The 17,980-nt window shown below is 42.1% G+C and overlaps 1 protein-coding gene across 1 annotated transcript in view; it reads left to right on the top strand.

Moving 5' to 3' along the window:
• Positions 1 to 972: 972 nt before the first annotated feature.
• Trhde (thyrotropin releasing hormone degrading enzyme) overlaps positions 973 to 17,980 on the top strand; it is a 396,564-nt gene continuing 379,556 nt past the window's right edge. Inside the window, exons 1-2 of the mRNA XM_052753383.1 lie at positions 973 to 1,934; positions 13,866 to 14,139. Coding sequence (XP_052609343.1) covers positions 991 to 1,934; positions 13,866 to 14,139 — 1,218 coding nt within the window. The 5' untranslated portion in view covers positions 973 to 990. The remainder of the gene's footprint in view (positions 1,935 to 13,865; positions 14,140 to 17,980) is intronic.

The raw sequence follows: 17,980 nt of genomic DNA, 5'->3' as shown, positions 1-17,980 counted from the left end.
TGAACGCTGCTGGAGTAGCTTTGGCAATCTAGACCCGGAGCCCGTGTACACACACACATACCCGCACACACCCGCGCACACACGCGCGCACACATGCACACGCGCTGACACACACGCACTTCGGTTCTCCCCCCCCCCGGGGGACACGGCTCAGACCTTCATCTACCTGAAGTGGATGCCCCGGCGGGACACTTCTTCACTTGTCTTCTCCGGAGGGCAGAGGAACAACATCGGAACGCGGGAGGCTCGCTGTCCAGTCCGCAACCTCACGCCTTTTACCGCCACCACTGCTTAAAGTGTCCAAGGTGGAGAAGGCTTCTCCAGGACGGATGCTCCGCGGCCGTGGGACTTCCTCCGGCTGGCTCACTCCAGTCCTTCCCTCCGTCCTCTGGTCCATCCTCTCCTCTCCCGCTGCGGGGTGGAAGGCTCCGGCGCCTTCCGGGCTGCCACCGCCGCAACTGTCTTTGCGAGCACATCCCACCCAGAAGAGCAAACGCTGCCGGAGTGCGGGGAGCTGGGCGAAGCCCTAACTTGCCTGCCTGCTCGGTCGCTCTCCGTCCTCCCGGCCGAGGGCCGGTGCGAGAGTCGCCGCAACCAGCCTGGGAGAGTGCGGCGCCCGGGAGGACACGCGAGCCGCAGGCGCGCAGGGGCGGGGGCGGCGTGTGCCCGGGCACCCGGTGCCAGCCCAACGAGTAGCGCGCACCCTGCGAGCGAGCGACAAGCTCCCCAAGTTGGGCGCGTCCCAGAGCTGATTGCCCCGCGTTCCGCCGCTGGTGTCCGGAGAGAGGCGGGGCTGCTGGGGGGTCGTCGCGGGCCGTCGCCGGCCACCAGAGCCTGTCTCCGGAGAACCCGGGCTGGCCTCCCTAGGGTCCCAGCCGGCGTTGCGCCCTCCGCCCGCGTGCGCTCTCCGATGACTGCGCTGGCGGTGGCCCGGGTGGCCCGCCCGCTGGGGGTGTCGGAGGGGGCGGGGGAAGAGGAGGAGGCGGTGTGATGGCCCTGGACGGCGAGAGGGGGGAGCAAGAGGAGGAGAAGAAAAAGAAGAAGAAGAAAAAGAAGAGGAAGAAGAAGGAGGAGGAGGGGGCCGAGAAGAGCAGCTCACCCTTTGCAGCCACCATGGGAGAAGACGATGCCGCCGCCGCGCTCCGGGCAAGCGGCAGGGGGCTCTCGGACCCGTGGGCTGACTCGGTGGGAGTGCGACCCCGCACCACCGAGCGCCACATCGCGGTACACAAGCGGCTCGTGCTGGCCTTTGCCGTGTCCATCGTGGCACTCCTGGCGGTCACCATGCTGGCGGTACTGCTCAGCCTGCGCTTCGACGAGTGTGGAGCCAGCGCGGCGGTGCCGGGCTCCGACGGTGGCCCCGGGGGCTTCCCTGAGCGCGGCGGCGGCGGCGGCGGCGGCGGCGGCGGCGGGGGCAACAACAGCCACCCAGGATCCGCCCGGCGCAACCACCACCACGCTGGTGGGGAATCCTCGCAGCGCGAGACCGGCGAGGTGGACACCCCGGGGACCCCGTCTACCCTACCGCCGTCGGAGGAAGAGAGGGAGCAGTGGCAGCCTTGGACGCAGCTGCGCCTATCCGGCCACCTCAAGCCCCTGCACTACAATTTGATGCTCACCGCCTTCATGGAGAACTTCACCTTCTCCGGGGAGGTCAACGTGGAGATCGCGTGCCGGAACGCCACCCGCTACGTGGTGCTGCACGCCTCCCGGGTGGCGGTGGAGAAGGTGCAAGTGGCGGAGGACCGGGCGTTCGGGGCTGTCCCGGTAGCCGGCTTTTTCCTCTACCCACAAACCCAGGTCTTGGTGGTGGTGCTGAACAGAACCCTGGACGCGCAGAGGAATTACAACCTAAAGATTATCTACAATGCCCTGATAGAGAACGAGCTTCTCGGCTTCTTCCGCAGCTCCTACGTGCTCCACGGGGAGAGAAGGTATGGAGGGAGGCGGTGCCCCGCGCTGCCCCACCCCGCCAGGCGGCTCGCACTGCTGAGAAAGCGCAGGCGACCTGGGGACCCCGTTGGCTTCCAATATCTAGAAACCCGGGGTTGGGGGAAGGAAGTCAAGGTGAGGGTCCTCTGGAACCCTAGGGGTCTTCCTGATGTCTAGCCTCTCACTGTTGCCAAGTCCACAAACTCAGCAATACTAAAAGATGATGAATGTTGCCCTTTCCTGTAGTTCGAATCTTGCTCCTCTTGACCTGCCCATTTGGGCTTTTGCCGTTTTCCCCTTAAGATTGCTGGTTATCTAAGTTAAAAAGAAAATCACCACCACCACTACCACCACCACTACCACCACCACCAACAAAACCAACAACTTTGAGCAGGTAGCAGCTTAACCCAGCTATCAGGCCAGGACAGACACGCCCCCTCCCCTGAACAGGTGCACCTCCCTTGGCTGTGAATAAGTATCTCTCTGTCCTCCTGGGAGACCCAGAACACAGCCCCGGGTTTGGCTTTGTGAAGTTTTACCAAATTGCAAGTTGAGATTTTGAATCACAAAGAGAAGTTCGAGGGGAAAACAGGACGGGGAGGCTGGGACCTGGAACTGCAGTTGCCATGGTCAAAATCACAGAGAGAGGGACTTCTAAGGCACTGTGATGGCTCCCGGAGGGCTCCTGTCTCCATTAGGTTCCTCAGCTGCTGCCAATAGAAATGACTACACCCAGAAGGGAGAGAAAGCTAGGAGCCAGTCTCCAGTGCCTTTGCTGACTTTAGATGTGGGTTACATTCTCTTTGTTTTTGTGAGGCGGGGGCTTTCTTTAGAACAAGCAACTCTGTGTCCAGATCTTCATAGTTCTAATAGCTGTGGGAAGAGTTTGAGGAAAGGGTCGAAGTTGACAGTGCTTGGCAATGATTGACAGCTGCTCCTAGCGTTGATTGTGCACTCCCGGTGAACTAAGTTTCACCAGATCCCTATGGGGTTCATGTAGCTGTCAGTGCTCTCTGTGTTACAGGTGGGAAAACGGAGGAGCAGCAAAGTCATAGCTTGACTTAGATCACAAAGTGAGACCTAGATAATTTGGCCCCAGAGCTCATATTTTAAAGTCTAACTTGGTGATAATAATAGTCCCACTCTCCATTATAGGATCGATCAATATGGCCTTGAAAAGCACTTCACCCAAGGCCAGGTCTGTCCTATAGTGCTTCAAAGTTCAAATGAGTGTCCTGTGGTCAGCTTCCACCTATACTGTTGAATGAATGTATGAATGAGTCTTGTTTTTCATTGCATTTCAAGTAACTTCAATTAATTAAATGACTGTAGGGCAGATGAACTGTCAGAGTGAACTAGTAAATGAAATCGTTACCTATAGGTAGACTGGTCATTAGTAAGTAATGAGGCAGAGCCTCCTCTTTCCTCAGTGAGCCTCCTAACATCAGGACACTAGGGCTCAGCCCAGCACAGGGCACCTGAGGTCAACGGGCTGTCAACCGAGAACCGGAACTTGAACTTTGGTTTGCCCAGCCAGCCCTGGACCAGAGCTCCTGGTGCTTGGAAACTCTCAGAAACAGTTACTGTATTAGAGACTGGGGAAATCTCCCTGTAGTGTGGAAGTGTACCAAAGTTTTATCATTTGTAGACTGCTGTGAAGGGAACGCCACAGAAAGGACTCCCTATGTTAGCAGCTGCGTGGTAGGTACAACTCTCTATACGTCAATACATAAATTATTCATTTTCTAACACCCAAGATCTGGATGGATAGTTTAAACCCTTCTCCACCACTATCTCTAGCACAGATTACAGCTTAAAAACATTTTTCTTTAAAGCCCACAATGATATAAAATGTGCAGTAAAGGCACAGGAAGCAGATTTGCATGTTATGCTTGGAAACAGGTTCATCATGTTGAAGTGTCAATAGAGAGAGTTGCACATCCTCACCGATAGATACATCTTACTGTGATGAGAAAAAAAGACAAACTCCCTCTCAGATTCTGTGTTTTTTTTTCTTAAGCCATGCCAAGATGTATTTGGCAGAACTCAGCTTGTTTTGGTCAGTGCTTTCAAATTAAGAGGACTCTAAAAGCGACCAGATGTTTCCACTTGCCCTGTCACGGATTTCTTGTACCCACAGTCCATGTTTGTATTCAGACTTCTTTCTTTGGTTTTCCCTAGAGATGTAAATACTTTGGCTGGAAGTTTAACCTGATGCACACATGCTTTCCAACAGAAATACAGGATTCAATGTTTGGGAAATCCCAGGATGGATTTATTTCTAAATACCATCTTAGAGAAAGTTTTTATCCCAACAGCAATGTGAATTCCTGGCTTTTATGTCTGGAGTAGAGAAGGCAAAAATAATCTATTAATTTCATAAGTATACCAACATTCCATACATTAGCTTTTGTTGTTCTTGTTACTATAGTTACTTAGAGGATTTAAAGCTGACCAATATTAGGAACTCAGCCAAGGCTGGCCTTTTATTGATAATGATTTTGTACTAAAAATTCAATGTAAATTGGCATTTAAAAGCCCACTTTCTAAAAGGACACAGATGCAAACAGAATTTTCATTTGATTAATGATTGCATATCTTGATCTTTAGTTAATCATCATTTTTGCCAATTTAATTATAGGATAATTTCTGTAATGAAAACAAATATTTAATCAGCCAACAGTAGTTACACTTAATAACTTGAAATACTTAGAAGAGCCACCCACCCCACAGCTTCCTTACTTTGTTTAGCCTGTTGGAAGCAGTAGTTCATCACTATCTGATCAGTCTCATTCTTTGTCTCCTTTCTCAGAGACCCAGGAGAAGGAATTTCCTTTTCATTTGTTTTCTTGAGAAAGAGTCTCAGGACAAAGGAAAGACTGGCCTGCAGCTCATGGTCTTCCTGCCTAACACTCCTGAGTGATGACTTTTTAGGTGTTCACCAACCTCCCCAGCAGTAAGAAAAAACTTCAGCGAGGGAAGATTAGCCTGTGTGCTGTGCTGTGCTGTGTACCTTTGACCTGGAAAATTTTAACCTCCACTATGTGTTGAGGAGCACCCGGGTCTGCCCTGCAGGGAAGACTGTGTTTCCCACATGGTAGACAAACTTCTCAATGAAACCCAAGATCCCTTAATCATGGGCATATCTTCCATTCTTACTTATTCAGTTGGTTAGAAGAAAGCCTGTCACTTGTTGAATACTGGAAAGAGCAACTTACCTTAAAATTAAGATGTTTGCACACATATAATAAATTATCACCTTTTGTCAGAACGCATACTTACTCTTTCCCAAGTAGATGTGCAGCAGGCAGATAAAAGGGGTGTGTATTTATGCCATTGTCTCGTATAGGAGAATACACTTGCTTAGAATTAGGCAAAATGTTCATTTACCTGAAGTAATTGCCGCTTTTGGGTAGCCAGATGGTGTGCACACCCATGTTCAAAGTAGGGTACCTTAATTTAGATCCAGATGGTCGAATTGAAGGCGGAAATTTACCCCAAGTAAATGAACATTTTATTCACTTTTGGAAAGGAGACTATTTTTCTTTGACAAACTTTGATTGGGTCTATAACATGCCAAAGTGACAGAAGACAGAATAAAAATAGACATTCTTTTTCTATAAAGGATTGTTTACAGAGAAGCCATGATCTCTGAAGAAATGAAGAAATAATTCTGCGGTTCTCAAAGGGAATTGGGGGCCATTCTTTTACCAAAATCTGTGGAATATGATGGATTTTGTTTCTTGGTGGCAGATACTCCTTTGTGATTTTATTGTACATAGTTTGATGCTCTGTATTTTTTTAATTAACAACTAATCATGATATTAGTAAATGACAGGAAGCCCAGGACATTGTTTTGATGTTGAAGAAGCCTCATTCCTCCTGCTCACTTTGGTGAGTTTCACATGAGTAAATGGGAATATATATGACCCTTTCTCCCTCTCTAGAAGTCTGCAGGCTGAAAAAAATCCAGAGGACATTTATTTATTTACTTGCTGAGAAACCATTTTTATATGCTTCCTTGATAGATTTGGCTCAGTGTTTTCCTGTCAGACACATATAGCCATTTGGTAAAACCGAGTCCAGTACTGCATTTTGGTCATAGTTCAACAACAATAACAAAAGCCGTGGTCATTAAATAATGATTCATTCTGGTAGAAAAGTTCTCACCACTGGTCCCCATCTTGTGGCATTTTATTTTCAATCATTTATTTATTTTTTTTATAGTACCATCTCATTTGAACACCTTGGATAGTGAGAGAGTACCCAGTTCCTTTGAAAAAGTTGTTAGTTGGAGTGTGTTTTTATGTATTCAGTGCAACTTGGGACAGATCCTATCTGCTGTGGATGTCTCTCAAATGAAAATGGATCTGTTATTGACTTTCCCAGTATATTCTAGGTTTGTACAATGTGTTGTTTCCCTAAACTAATTTTTCCTACTGTATGTGGATAGACTTGAGGCAACGGTACAGCTTTACTGAGGTTGGTCGATATCATGACAAGAACAGGACTCATCACGTCAAATATGGTTTCAAAGAATAATACAAAAACAATAAGGAACAAATAATTCACTTTTAAAACATAAATGCTCCACAGCCTGCAAGCCAGGCCATCACTCCTTGTCCTTAATGTTCACCCCATTCTCAGCAACAATACTCCTCATTGCTATCAACATAACCATTTCTGCCATTCCCATCACCACCATCACATTGTTATTATTCTCTTAATTTCCTGCATGTTCTTTAATATGTCCAGATCTACAACAATGCCTCCTTTTCTTTTTTTTTTGTTAGTTCTTCAAAGCTCTCTGCCATCTTTTCATCTCTGGAAAGTGGGTGCTCCTGTCACTGATGGAGTTTTGCTAGGCCGGCATCGGTGACAATTTGAGGATGAAAGTGTGCTCCCTGTTCTTCCTGATTTTCCAGACACTCTTAGAAGGTTCAGGAACAAGCACAGTTTGATGATGGTGACAGCTGTAGGGTGTAGTGAGGGGCTGGGTGGGGTGCAGGGCCCAGGCTTCCTGCCCTCTCCAGCTCTAGGGCTTGGTGTGCCTGGAAAGTCCTGACTTATAGGGAGCCCTGTTAACAGTGTGCAGGAAGGGTGTGAGTGAGTCCTCTCTGTGCACACATACATCCAGGATAATGCTTTACTGTAAAGGTATAGAACCTTTCTCGTGAAAAGTGAATAAATAAATATATAAACATCAATCAGAAGAAGTTAAGAAGTACCATCAGTTATCTTTTTCTTTACAGTATTATTGTATTATTGTTCTGCTGGAGAGGTATATATGTATGTATGTATGTATGTATGTATGTATATTTAGTGTGGTTATTCTCCTCAAGCAGGAGACTCCTCAACCTGTCCACTGGACTCTGTGTCCTAACTCTGCTACTGACTGCTTCAGTGACCTTGGCCCAGTTTTCCATTGTGTCTTGTTGGGGGTCCTCCTCTGGAAAACAGGAATAATGGCACTGTTTTATAGGGTTGCTGTGATGACTGCATAGACACTGAGAATCACGTCTGATAGTTTGTAAGAACGTCTGTGGATATTAAATGTTATTGAACCATTTCCATGACTGCTATGCAGGCTGGTACAAGGTGGTCTAGGACTGATATGTTTCTGTTTTGACATTTTTCCACTCTGTGGGTATTGGGGCAAAGGTCACAGTCAAGGAATAGTCACAGAGCTCCTTCCTCTGGCCACTGTTGGTTTTGCTGCCCAAGCAGAGTTCAAGGAGGCAAGAGGGAGAAGAAGCAAAGCTTTGCTACCATGAAAGAAGAGTGACAAGAAAGGCAGAGCAACAGAAACCCAGGCTGAGATAAAAAACAAAAACAAAAACAAAACAAAACAAAACAAAACAAAAACCTAGAGAAGACTGAGGGGGAAAAAGACTGCTCAACTGAAGAAAAGCAAAACTTTTATTATGGCACCACAGTCCACCAGCAGCCACCGAGCACAGAAGCTCGGTATGGTGCCCTCACAGCAAGCAGAAAAATGCTAAGTACCCAAGGAATGGGTCTTGGTCTCACATATTGCTCCCTTCATGTGGGTTTTGACAGTCGCGATGTTTTATGCTACTCACATAATGCTTTGCCTGTTTCCAATCTAAAACAAATGAATCTCAGACACCAGCTTTATTTATTCTTATATAAAAAAAAACTATTATTACAACCTGGGAAAGTAATTTTAGTGCATGATAGTACTCTTTATCAATGGTGATCCATTACTCAGTACTCACTTTTTGATGAGTATTTAGTACTACATAAATGAAAAGCAATTACGAATATTATGCTTTGTTTTTATAACACGATTATTCACATATGCACCACTTCCTACATACATATTGCTGGCATTATTGCATTATGTTTTTAGTTTACTAAAATGGTTATTTAAAAAATAGACTACACATTTGCTTAGAGTATTGAATATTCAGCAGGAGTGCTTCTCCTCTGAAATGGCAGAGGTTTAATGACTCATTGAAGTACATAAAAACACACAGTCTAAACAAAGACCCATTTTGGCTTAAAATGTTTTGTCATTGAGTAACAATTTGCATTTTGATTAACAGCCTAAACTTGAAATGGTGTGTTTGTGTAACTTCTATGACCTTGCAACTTGGTGGACTTTAAAAGGGTGTGTGCAGCTTCTAGGACTTCCTAACAAACTAGCCACCACAGTCAGCAGTACCGTAACTGCTTTGGGGTGGTAGTAGCACTTAAGACTGACCTTGAGCTGTTATGACATTGGAATAGCAGTAGCAGTTCTAATGCCATGGGGTTAAGTCTAAAAATTACTTTTTTTTCCCCACTGCCTGGTATGTGTGGTGGGCCGAGTTGAGGCCCAAAGGACAACCTGGTAAACACGTCCTGCTATGTGTGAGGGTCTTTTGGTTCCGCTGAATTCCAACTGAAAAGTCATGAATCAGTCTCCATGCTAAGTGTTATGCCAATGCTTCCTTCCTCTGCACATTTTACCTTAGGAAAAGACAGAACTGAAAATCAACGGAGCAGGAATTGTTTTGTATCACATACTGTAATTTCTTGGCAATATCAACCAATGTTAATGGATTACTTCTGCTAAATGTTATCCTAATGACCTGACATGAGTAGCTTGCCTGGTGAACTTCCGCAGAAACAAGAAGAAATCAATTCTGTGTACCCTTCAGAGGCAACGCCGAGATTCGAGCCCTCCCTCTTAGCTCAACCAAAATGTCAAATAGACAAATTGTTAGGAAATTCAAATAATTTGATTTAGAAGAGAATTAAAATATATGCACCCTGCTCACATTTTTTTCTAGTTATGCTAAAGTGACATTCTTGGAATAACACGTCCAGAGCATCATTTTGGAGAGTGGAATTTTTATATGCTAATAAGCAGATTCATTAAAAGATAAAAATGACGTTTTTTTTTTTTTTTTTTTTTTTTTTTTTTTAAAGAAAGCAAGAGGAAAATAGAAAATAAGACATTTGTCCCGGATACCTTCTGTTTTTTTTTCTTATTGCTGTTTTTCTGCACATACACATTTGTGTGTATGTGTTTGTGTGAGTGTATATGTGTGTTTATGTGTGTATGTGTGTGTGTGTCTCCTATTTATGCTGTCCTTTAAAGTGGTTTCATCTGTTAATTAATTTCTTGTGTTTCTCATACTTGGCATCCTTCCACTACCTCAAACTCACCTCAGATTAACTCAGGCATCAAAATCCTTCTTTTCTGCTTTAAACCACCCTTTCTTAGAAGCCTCCTTGATGTTTTAAATGACAGGAAACGAGAAAGAAGTCTCCCTTCTCGCAACTGAAGATGATCATGACGCGTATGCAGCAGGGATGAAATTGTGTTTCTAAAGTCTTGCAGGTACTGCTCTCTGTGGAGGGCATCAGCCTGAAACTGGTCCTGTCTGTTGGAGAATAGAGTTATCAGGGTGAAGGAGGTGAGAGATGGACTCTGAAATCGGATAGGACCAGAGCCTGCAAAACAGCTTCAGCGTAGCAGCTTCCCATGGGTGTCAAAACTCTTTCTAGAGGGGCTTTTCTTTGTCCCATACAGTTGACTCCCACTCCACTCACTTCTGATCGTTATACTTCCATCCAAGTTCTCAGGCCTATTCTCATGCCCCTTGTCCAAAGATCCTTTGAGTTATTTGGGACATAGGTTCCCAATGGAGACACCTTGATTTCAGAGGAAAGGTTACAATGTTCAGAGACAGTTTTGGTCATCTGAACTGGGGAGAAAAGATTCTGCTGGCCTCGGTGGCTGGTCAGACTGCTTCACACCCCACATGATGAGTATCCATCACATCCCACATGATGAATGATGATCTTCCCTAAAATGTCAGTAATGTCAAGGTTGAGAAGTCCCGCCTAAGCAAACACAACTTCTTCATATATTTTCCTTGTTCATTTTGGTTACTTGTATAATACCTGTTTAGGCTTATATGTATTTAATTCCTTATAGGAAGGTAGCACATATATTCATCTTTTTCTCCCAAGCTTTGAGCACTCAAAACTGAATTGATCGAGAGGAGTAAATACGTTGAAGAACTTGCAACATCTATATTTAGTGCTAGTGTCCTTTAATGCTTTTTAAAGGAAACTCACCTGATTGGAGGAATATTTTATTTGTAATTGTGTAGTTATGCGATCTTGAGCTTGGACAAGACTTTAAATGCAACCCAGCCTAGCTGATTTTCTTTACCAAGGGACCTCTTTTGATTTTTCTAAATACCGCATTGAAATTCTATTGCAATCATTCTCAGGTGCCAGACTGTGAAATTGGTATTTCCTCATTTAGACATTATCAGAATATATGGTATCCCTCTTTGCATAGATATATACTGTGTGTGTATGAATTCATTAAGAACATTAATTGCAGAAAAAGTCACCAGATGATCTTGATAGCTCTTTTCAGCCCTGACTTAAACTGCTCCCTTCCCTATCATATTTATTTACTAAGTAGGGCAAAAGAGACTGCACAATGTGTTTCCTACGCATACATATCTGGCTTATTAATTTCTCATGGACCCAGACATATTTAGATCTTTACCTCTAATAAATTCCTAATCATTGTTTATTTAATATCAAAGACATCTTTTATTTTTATACTTAAAAACTAATACATATTAATTATGTCTTTGATGATACTCTTACAGAACTGTCAATGTTCTCTCTCTGTGTGTGCGTGTGTATGTGTGCGTGTGCGTGCACACACACATGCATGCACATGGAATTTGATTATGAAGACTTTAGGGACAAATGGCTGCACCCTCTTAAAAATGACCCAAGTACCTAATACAGTGAGAATCTTCCCACGGCAGAGTTTATCAACTTATTCAAAGATTGCAATTGGAGTGCTCAGATACTTGGATGTTAAAAGAAAATGTTTCTCCTCATATATACAATTCATAGTATCTTTTAAATAGTCCCGGGAGAGGAATACCAAGCTCTGAAGTTTTTCCTTTTTAATTAATAAGTGGAAAGATAAGATTCTCATGCATTTTGTGATATAAAGGTGCAGGTAGACCGAGCTGTAAGTGAGTGCATTTTAACATGAAGGTACTGACATTTCATTATGCAAAATTGTATTACTATCAGCAGAAAATAACTAGAAGAGTATTGTGATTCCCATAACATTTTAAAGAATATTCATTATTACCCAGAGCTGAGCTAGACCATGTTTATGTTATCGCTAAAAATTAATTTTATTGCAATATTTTTATCTTTTATTTGGATCAAGGACATGTGAGTTCTAGATCAAGCTTTGGGCCAATTGCCTATGTGTCTTTGGACAAGCTTTACTGGGTGTACATTTTTATTTTAGAAATTTATAGGAGTGGGGTAATTTGTTTCTAATATTTCTCTCACCTTTAGTACTTTGTATGCAGATTTATAACCAAAACTTCTTTATGACATATTATTACATTTTATCATTTTGGGAGTTTGGCAAGAAAGGCCAAGAAAACAATATTTTCTTTTTACAAATGAAAATGTAAGTTCAGGCAGTTAAGTGACTTAACCAGGTCTGGGATGAGGGAGCCTAGTACTGTTTCCAAGATACTCTCAACCCTCCCTGAACAGTCAATTTTTACAAGCCTTCTTTTTGCTTTATTTCAAAAGTGAAACTTTAAAATGTAAACCCCAGTCATAAATATAAACTCCATACTTTTTAAAATTGTGTGAATATTCACACCTCATTTACCTAGAGATAGCTAATAAGATCTGGTACATACAGCAACTTACAGAGATTGGATAGCAAATCGAATTCAAGATGCATGTCTACATGTGATTGGTAGCGTCTTCCTGTGTCCTAGGCTGAGAATTAATTGTGAAGCCAAGTTTAAGTTCTGTATAGAAGTGTATCATGTAACAGTACCCACATATACCCTGAGCAATAGAGAGTGGGGTGTAGAAAGCTATTCATGGACAAAAGAACCTTTGAAAGAAACAACTTGAGAATTTATGAATGTCTTATGAAGTGTCTGATACTGACTTGCCTTACAGCAGATTTTATAACTCAAAACTTCAGCTTTTATTATAAATTATTTGTTAATTATGTGTCCTTAAAGTACTTGAATGTCTTCATTTACAACTGCAGATTATAAAAGCGTGGGGCAGCTTCCTCTGATTACTTTTAATAAAATACAGCTTTATCAGAAAGTATGTATTTGATACATATGTGTGTATCAAGCCTATGTATGTATTTGATATATATGGACATGTTTAGTTTATATATTATATAGATAGCTTATATATTTATTTTGTGTGTGTGTGTGTGTGTGTGTGTGTGTGTGTGTGTGTGTGTGTGTGTGTATCATAGTAGTTTCCCATTACATACAGGAAACACATTTTAAGACCCTCAGTGAATGCCTGAAGTCCTGAGCACTATATATTTTATATTTGTTTCAGTGTGTATATACATAGGATAAAATTTAATTTATAAATTAGAAATACTAAGAGATTAACAGCTAGTAATAAAATATAAAATTTGAATACTACACTATATCAAAAACTGTATTAATATGCCCTCACTTCACCATATATTTTAAGTTCTATCACACTAAGGTAATATTTCTGGACTTCAGCTGACTGTGGGTAACTTCACCCCTGCCCCCAAATGAAGCCATGTATAGGGTGAACCATTTTCCTAAAAATCAGTACTCTCTGGACTGTGCAGGGCAAATATAAATTATAGTGATAAGAAAGGATGAAGAGCTCATGAACCAGTGATGGCTGCTCTTTGCCTGCCTGCTGCAGCTATTCATAGTGATAAGGGCTTTATACCCCTTTGATCCCCCATTTAAGATTTAGAAGTGTCTATTTCCTTATTTTGGGGGAGTTTTAGAATTATCAAAGTTGATGTGGCTAAAAGAAGTCTTGGAGCCAAAATTCAGACCACGATTTAGTAGATATCAAAAGTCATTTATTTTAACATAAGTAGATTACAGGGTATAGATTTGAGGATATAGGTATTTTCCAGTGAAGGTCTAGAAGAACCCCCACCCCATTTGAGGAGAGTGTTTGGATTTACCTTTCACTATCTCTATATGCTGGTTGCCCTAGGCTTCAGGAGGAATGTGATATACACAATAAAAGAGCCATTATTTCTCAGTGTTTGCCAATGTGCTTGTGAGTTGTTTCTCTGTAGAGTGTAGTGTGTCATCCAACAAGGATTGCTCTGGGGTTAGAGAGTTTACTTTAATCGAGACAAAAATTTCCCTGAAGAACTTTTATTGTTGGGGCAGTATATTATACATGAACTGTACTTTTATGTTATTCACAGATAGAGGTATAGTTTAGAAAAAAATGTGTATTTTCAGATTTATGAAAATACACCATCTGAAGTATGCAACAGGGCCATTACTTTAATTGAAGCAAAACATGTAATTGGCATGTCATGTTCTCTTCTTCTTTCTTTCTTTCTTTTGTTTTTTTCCCCCCAGATTCCTTGGTGTTACTCAGTTCTCACCTACGCATGCCAGGAAGGCGTTTCCGTGTTTCGACGAGCCAATCTACAAGGCCACTTTCAAAATCAGCATCAAACATCAAGCCACCTATTTGTCTCTATCCAATATGCCAGTGGAGACATCTGTGTTTGAGGAAGATGGATGGGTAACAGACCACTTTTCACAGACTCCTCTCATGTCCACATATTATTTAGCCTGGGCGATTTGCAACTTCACATACCGAGAAACTACTACCAAGAGTGGGGTTGTAGTAAGTATTTTCAGCCTAATGATGTTTTGGATAATGTGTACCCTTCAAAGTAACCAGATTTCTAGGTTCACAGGTACTGCTTTCACATCTGACACAGCCAAAGTCTTTAGTTACTGGAGGGTAAATGTAATCCTTGTTTCAAAGTCAGATGGGAACTTTCCCACCCCTACACTCTATTTTCTATTGTTTTCCTCCTCTCCATCCCAGGCCTGGGTATGCCTAGAACAGCTCTTGACTTTTCTGGAAAATTCCTTGATTCCCCTTCTATTTTTCTATTATGAATTTCTTTTGAAATGTATAGAAAATGTACCAAAGGATACAATGAACTCCACATCCGTATTAGCAAGATCTGAGAAGAGAGTAAACCATAGCGAATAGACTCAAAGCTCTCTAGCACTAGTTCCTGATATCCTCTCCATCGGGAACCCTAACCTCAACTTTGTATCTGTCCTTCCTATGCATTTGATGGTACAGTTACTATGCATGTTGATATTCACTTATAATGCTTAGCATAGTTTAAAATCCAAGAGACTTTGTAGAATCGGTATCATCCTACCTTGTACAGTTATTTCACTTACTTTTCTGAGGTAGTGTGAGGTACTGCAGGCATTGTCTTCATTTCATTTATGGTAAAAACCAAGTGGCTTGTCTTTGGTGGCCCTCCTTAGTGACATTAAGGCATTCCAGGCATTTTTCTATTGCCATGTTGGATGAGCAATTTCTTCCTCGTTTCAATTTCTTCCATGACAACTATGCATTTATTTTAAATTCACATTGATCATAAAGACTCTATGTTTCTCCTTTCCCCACAGGAGTAGTTGGGGTTTAAATAGATTAAGTAACCTTCCCAGGGTCAAAAACCACAAGTCAAATCTGTTGGGGCGTTCCCCAAGGTTTGGGCTTTCTCTCCTGTGCTCGGGGAATCTCTTTTCCCACTTAGCCTGCATGTCTTTGAGAGAATTTGTCTGGTGATCTTCCCCTCCACATCGCTCCTGTATTCCATTTTCCTTGAGCATACCAGAATGAGTGAGTAGAGAGTTACGTTTTCAATCTGTCGGGATTCACAGCTCAATAATAACCTGAATTTTGAAAAATAGTTTTGGCTAAGGAATTTTTTTCCTCACTGTTACTTTTCATTTAAATCACCGTGGAGCCTGCTTAAAAAATAAAATCTGCTTGCATACAAAACTAATGCCATTATTGAAAAACTACTGAGTGAATTCATCTGTGTAATCATTAAAATAATACCCTAAATGCTGAGTATAGAGGGCTAGCAGGCACTTTCCTCTTTGGACTTATAATAATTTGAAATGTTGAATTCCTCTGACGCCTGTTGATGTCTTCTATGGACATTTCAAGACTGAACTCATTGGACCATACACAGAAAAGGAACATGAAGACATCTCATTTCCTTTTGTGTCTTCAAAAGTTGATGATTGACTTGCCGTGGCTCAGCTAGCATAAGTATCCTGGAAATGCTTCGGCCTGGTATACTTTCTTTAAAGGACCATGAAAGTATCCCCAACCCTACATAATTATGCTTGCTGCTAAGATCTCTTTGTAAAACCACTCTAGTTTTTTTTTTTAGATGTGACTTTTTATTGTTAAGAATCTCTAAGTGATCAGTAAATAGTTTAACATTTATGCTTAGTAATGTTAATGTAGAAAAGATAAAATGTAGTAGCAGAGAACATTGAAAGGTCAACTGAAAGAAAACTTCAGACTGTATAATCTAAAAATGCCAAAATCAGTAAAAGGGAAAGCAGAAGTGCCACTGGGAGCCCTTGTTTATCAACTGTGGAAATACAGTTTGCAATTCCGCTCTCTTTCTGTCACCCCTTTGAAATGCAATCTAGTTTCTTCTCACTGACTTTCTCCTTTATTACTGGGGGCACATGGGAATGACATTTCTCAACCCTTAGCAGATGGAAGGAGAAGAGATTCAGCTTTAGAATCCTGGCTGTGGGATGGTCATGTGAGGTCCAGGTGGTCAGTTTAGATCAGAAGCTGCAGCAATTTTGTTGGAGCTATGAGGAAGGAACTTGAGTAGCATATTAATAATACGGAGCTGAGTCCTAGAGCCAACATCATTGCCATTGATATCTGCTTTTCAAACTGCCTACACTCTGTAAAACACCATTCAGAATAATTACAAAGATGAAGGGTCTAAGATACTCCTGGTACAGGGGCTGCAAATGCAAATTAAATAGTTAATCCTAATCTGCAAATGTATTGAGTTTATCCATTTCTAAAACAGCTTACCATCTTTTTCTAAATAGTGTTAATATTTACAAATTGAAAGATTGCACATAAAATCATTTCTGCTCCTTCCTGAAGTATCAAAAGATCTTATATCACTTGACTCACATCTGTATTCTGTCATATTTTCTCCTTCATTTATTCCTTCCACAGACATTTATTGACTGGATGCTACAGCAGATACTGGATAGACTCTGGCTAAACAGCAGCACACAGCAAAACTTTGTTGCTTCCAGAGATCTTGCGTTTTAATGAGAGGCAAGAATCATTCACATATGTAACACGTAAGGGGGTGATTTATGCCCTGAAGAAAGTCAGTGGGCCGATGTTAGGTGGTGACCAGTGCATTTACATTTGACATTTATTTCTCATGGCAACATACTCCAGATTGGTTTTGTTCTCTCAGTCCACCTCACAGTTATGTATTACCTGCTACAGTCCTATACACAATTACAGTTCAGCCTTAATCTAGGAACACAATTCAGGAGGACAATCAGGGTCTGCACATACATAAGGAAAACAACAAATTCACCAATTATGAATTAGCATCATTAGTATGCATTAATTGTGCAGTTGGAGGAAAACAATCCCATGACCACTAGAAGACAGAGAAATCACTAACCGTTGCAGTATAGGCATGTATCTCATGGATGAGAGTGGAGTTAGTAAGACCTTGAAATGATGATTTGGTCCTAGGGAAGCAGATGCTATGTGCACACTGTGCTTGGTTGGAGAAATATTATCAGGAAGAGATATAGAGGTAGGGAAGTCTGTACGAAAACTAGTGTGGTAGGATGACTACAGATGGGGTTTTATCATCAGATATATCTGTTTCTGAGTTCTTGCCCTGCTTTTCTGTGACCTTGGTTTATTACTTAAGGTCTCCCTTTTCTAGTTTGAAAACTGAAAATATGACTTCTTCCCTTATGGTGCTGTTCTGGTTCCTATATTTGCAAAACAAACTGCTCTAAAAGGGATCTATATGATACGTCCAGTGTATTATGTCTAGAGCTTCCATGGTACAAAATTGAAGTGCACAGTGGAAGTCACTTGTCTCTGCTCAGTATTGTCTGGATCTCAGTTGGGGTGACAAGATGACTGACCTCTTACAACCAAGGCCAGAACCACCTGGAATCCTATTTGTTTGGATTTATTAATAATGTTTATTAACAGTCTTCTGAGATATCAGCTGGGGCTGTGTGCTACAGCATTTGTGTGTGGTATCTGCATGGCCCAGGCTTGCTTAAAACATGGTAGCATCAGGGAGATTCAATTTCTTACATGGCAATTTAGAACACTATCTTAATTAGGGTTTGCGATGGAACACCATGACCAAAGCAACTCGGAGAGGTTTGTTTGGCTTATGTATCCCTCATGTTTATTCTGCTTATGTATTAGTTGCAATCCATTGAGGAAAGCCAAGTCAGGAACTCAGATTGGGAAGGAACCCACAGGCAGGAACTGAGGCAGAGGCCATGGAGGACTATTGCTTACTGGCTTGCCTCTCATATTTCTTCTTCATATCCTGCTTTCTTATAGAACCCATGACCATCATTCTAGGGATGGTACCATCTGCAATGGG

Source organism: Peromyscus californicus, unplaced genomic scaffold, assembly GCF_007827085.1.
Source record: "Peromyscus californicus insignis strain IS unplaced genomic scaffold, ASM782708v3 Scaffold_24__1_contigs__length_46423439, whole genome shotgun sequence".
Classification (NCBI taxonomy): Eukaryota; Metazoa; Chordata; class Mammalia; order Rodentia; family Cricetidae; genus Peromyscus; species Peromyscus californicus.
This window is presented reverse-complemented; position numbering and strand designations above follow the sequence as displayed.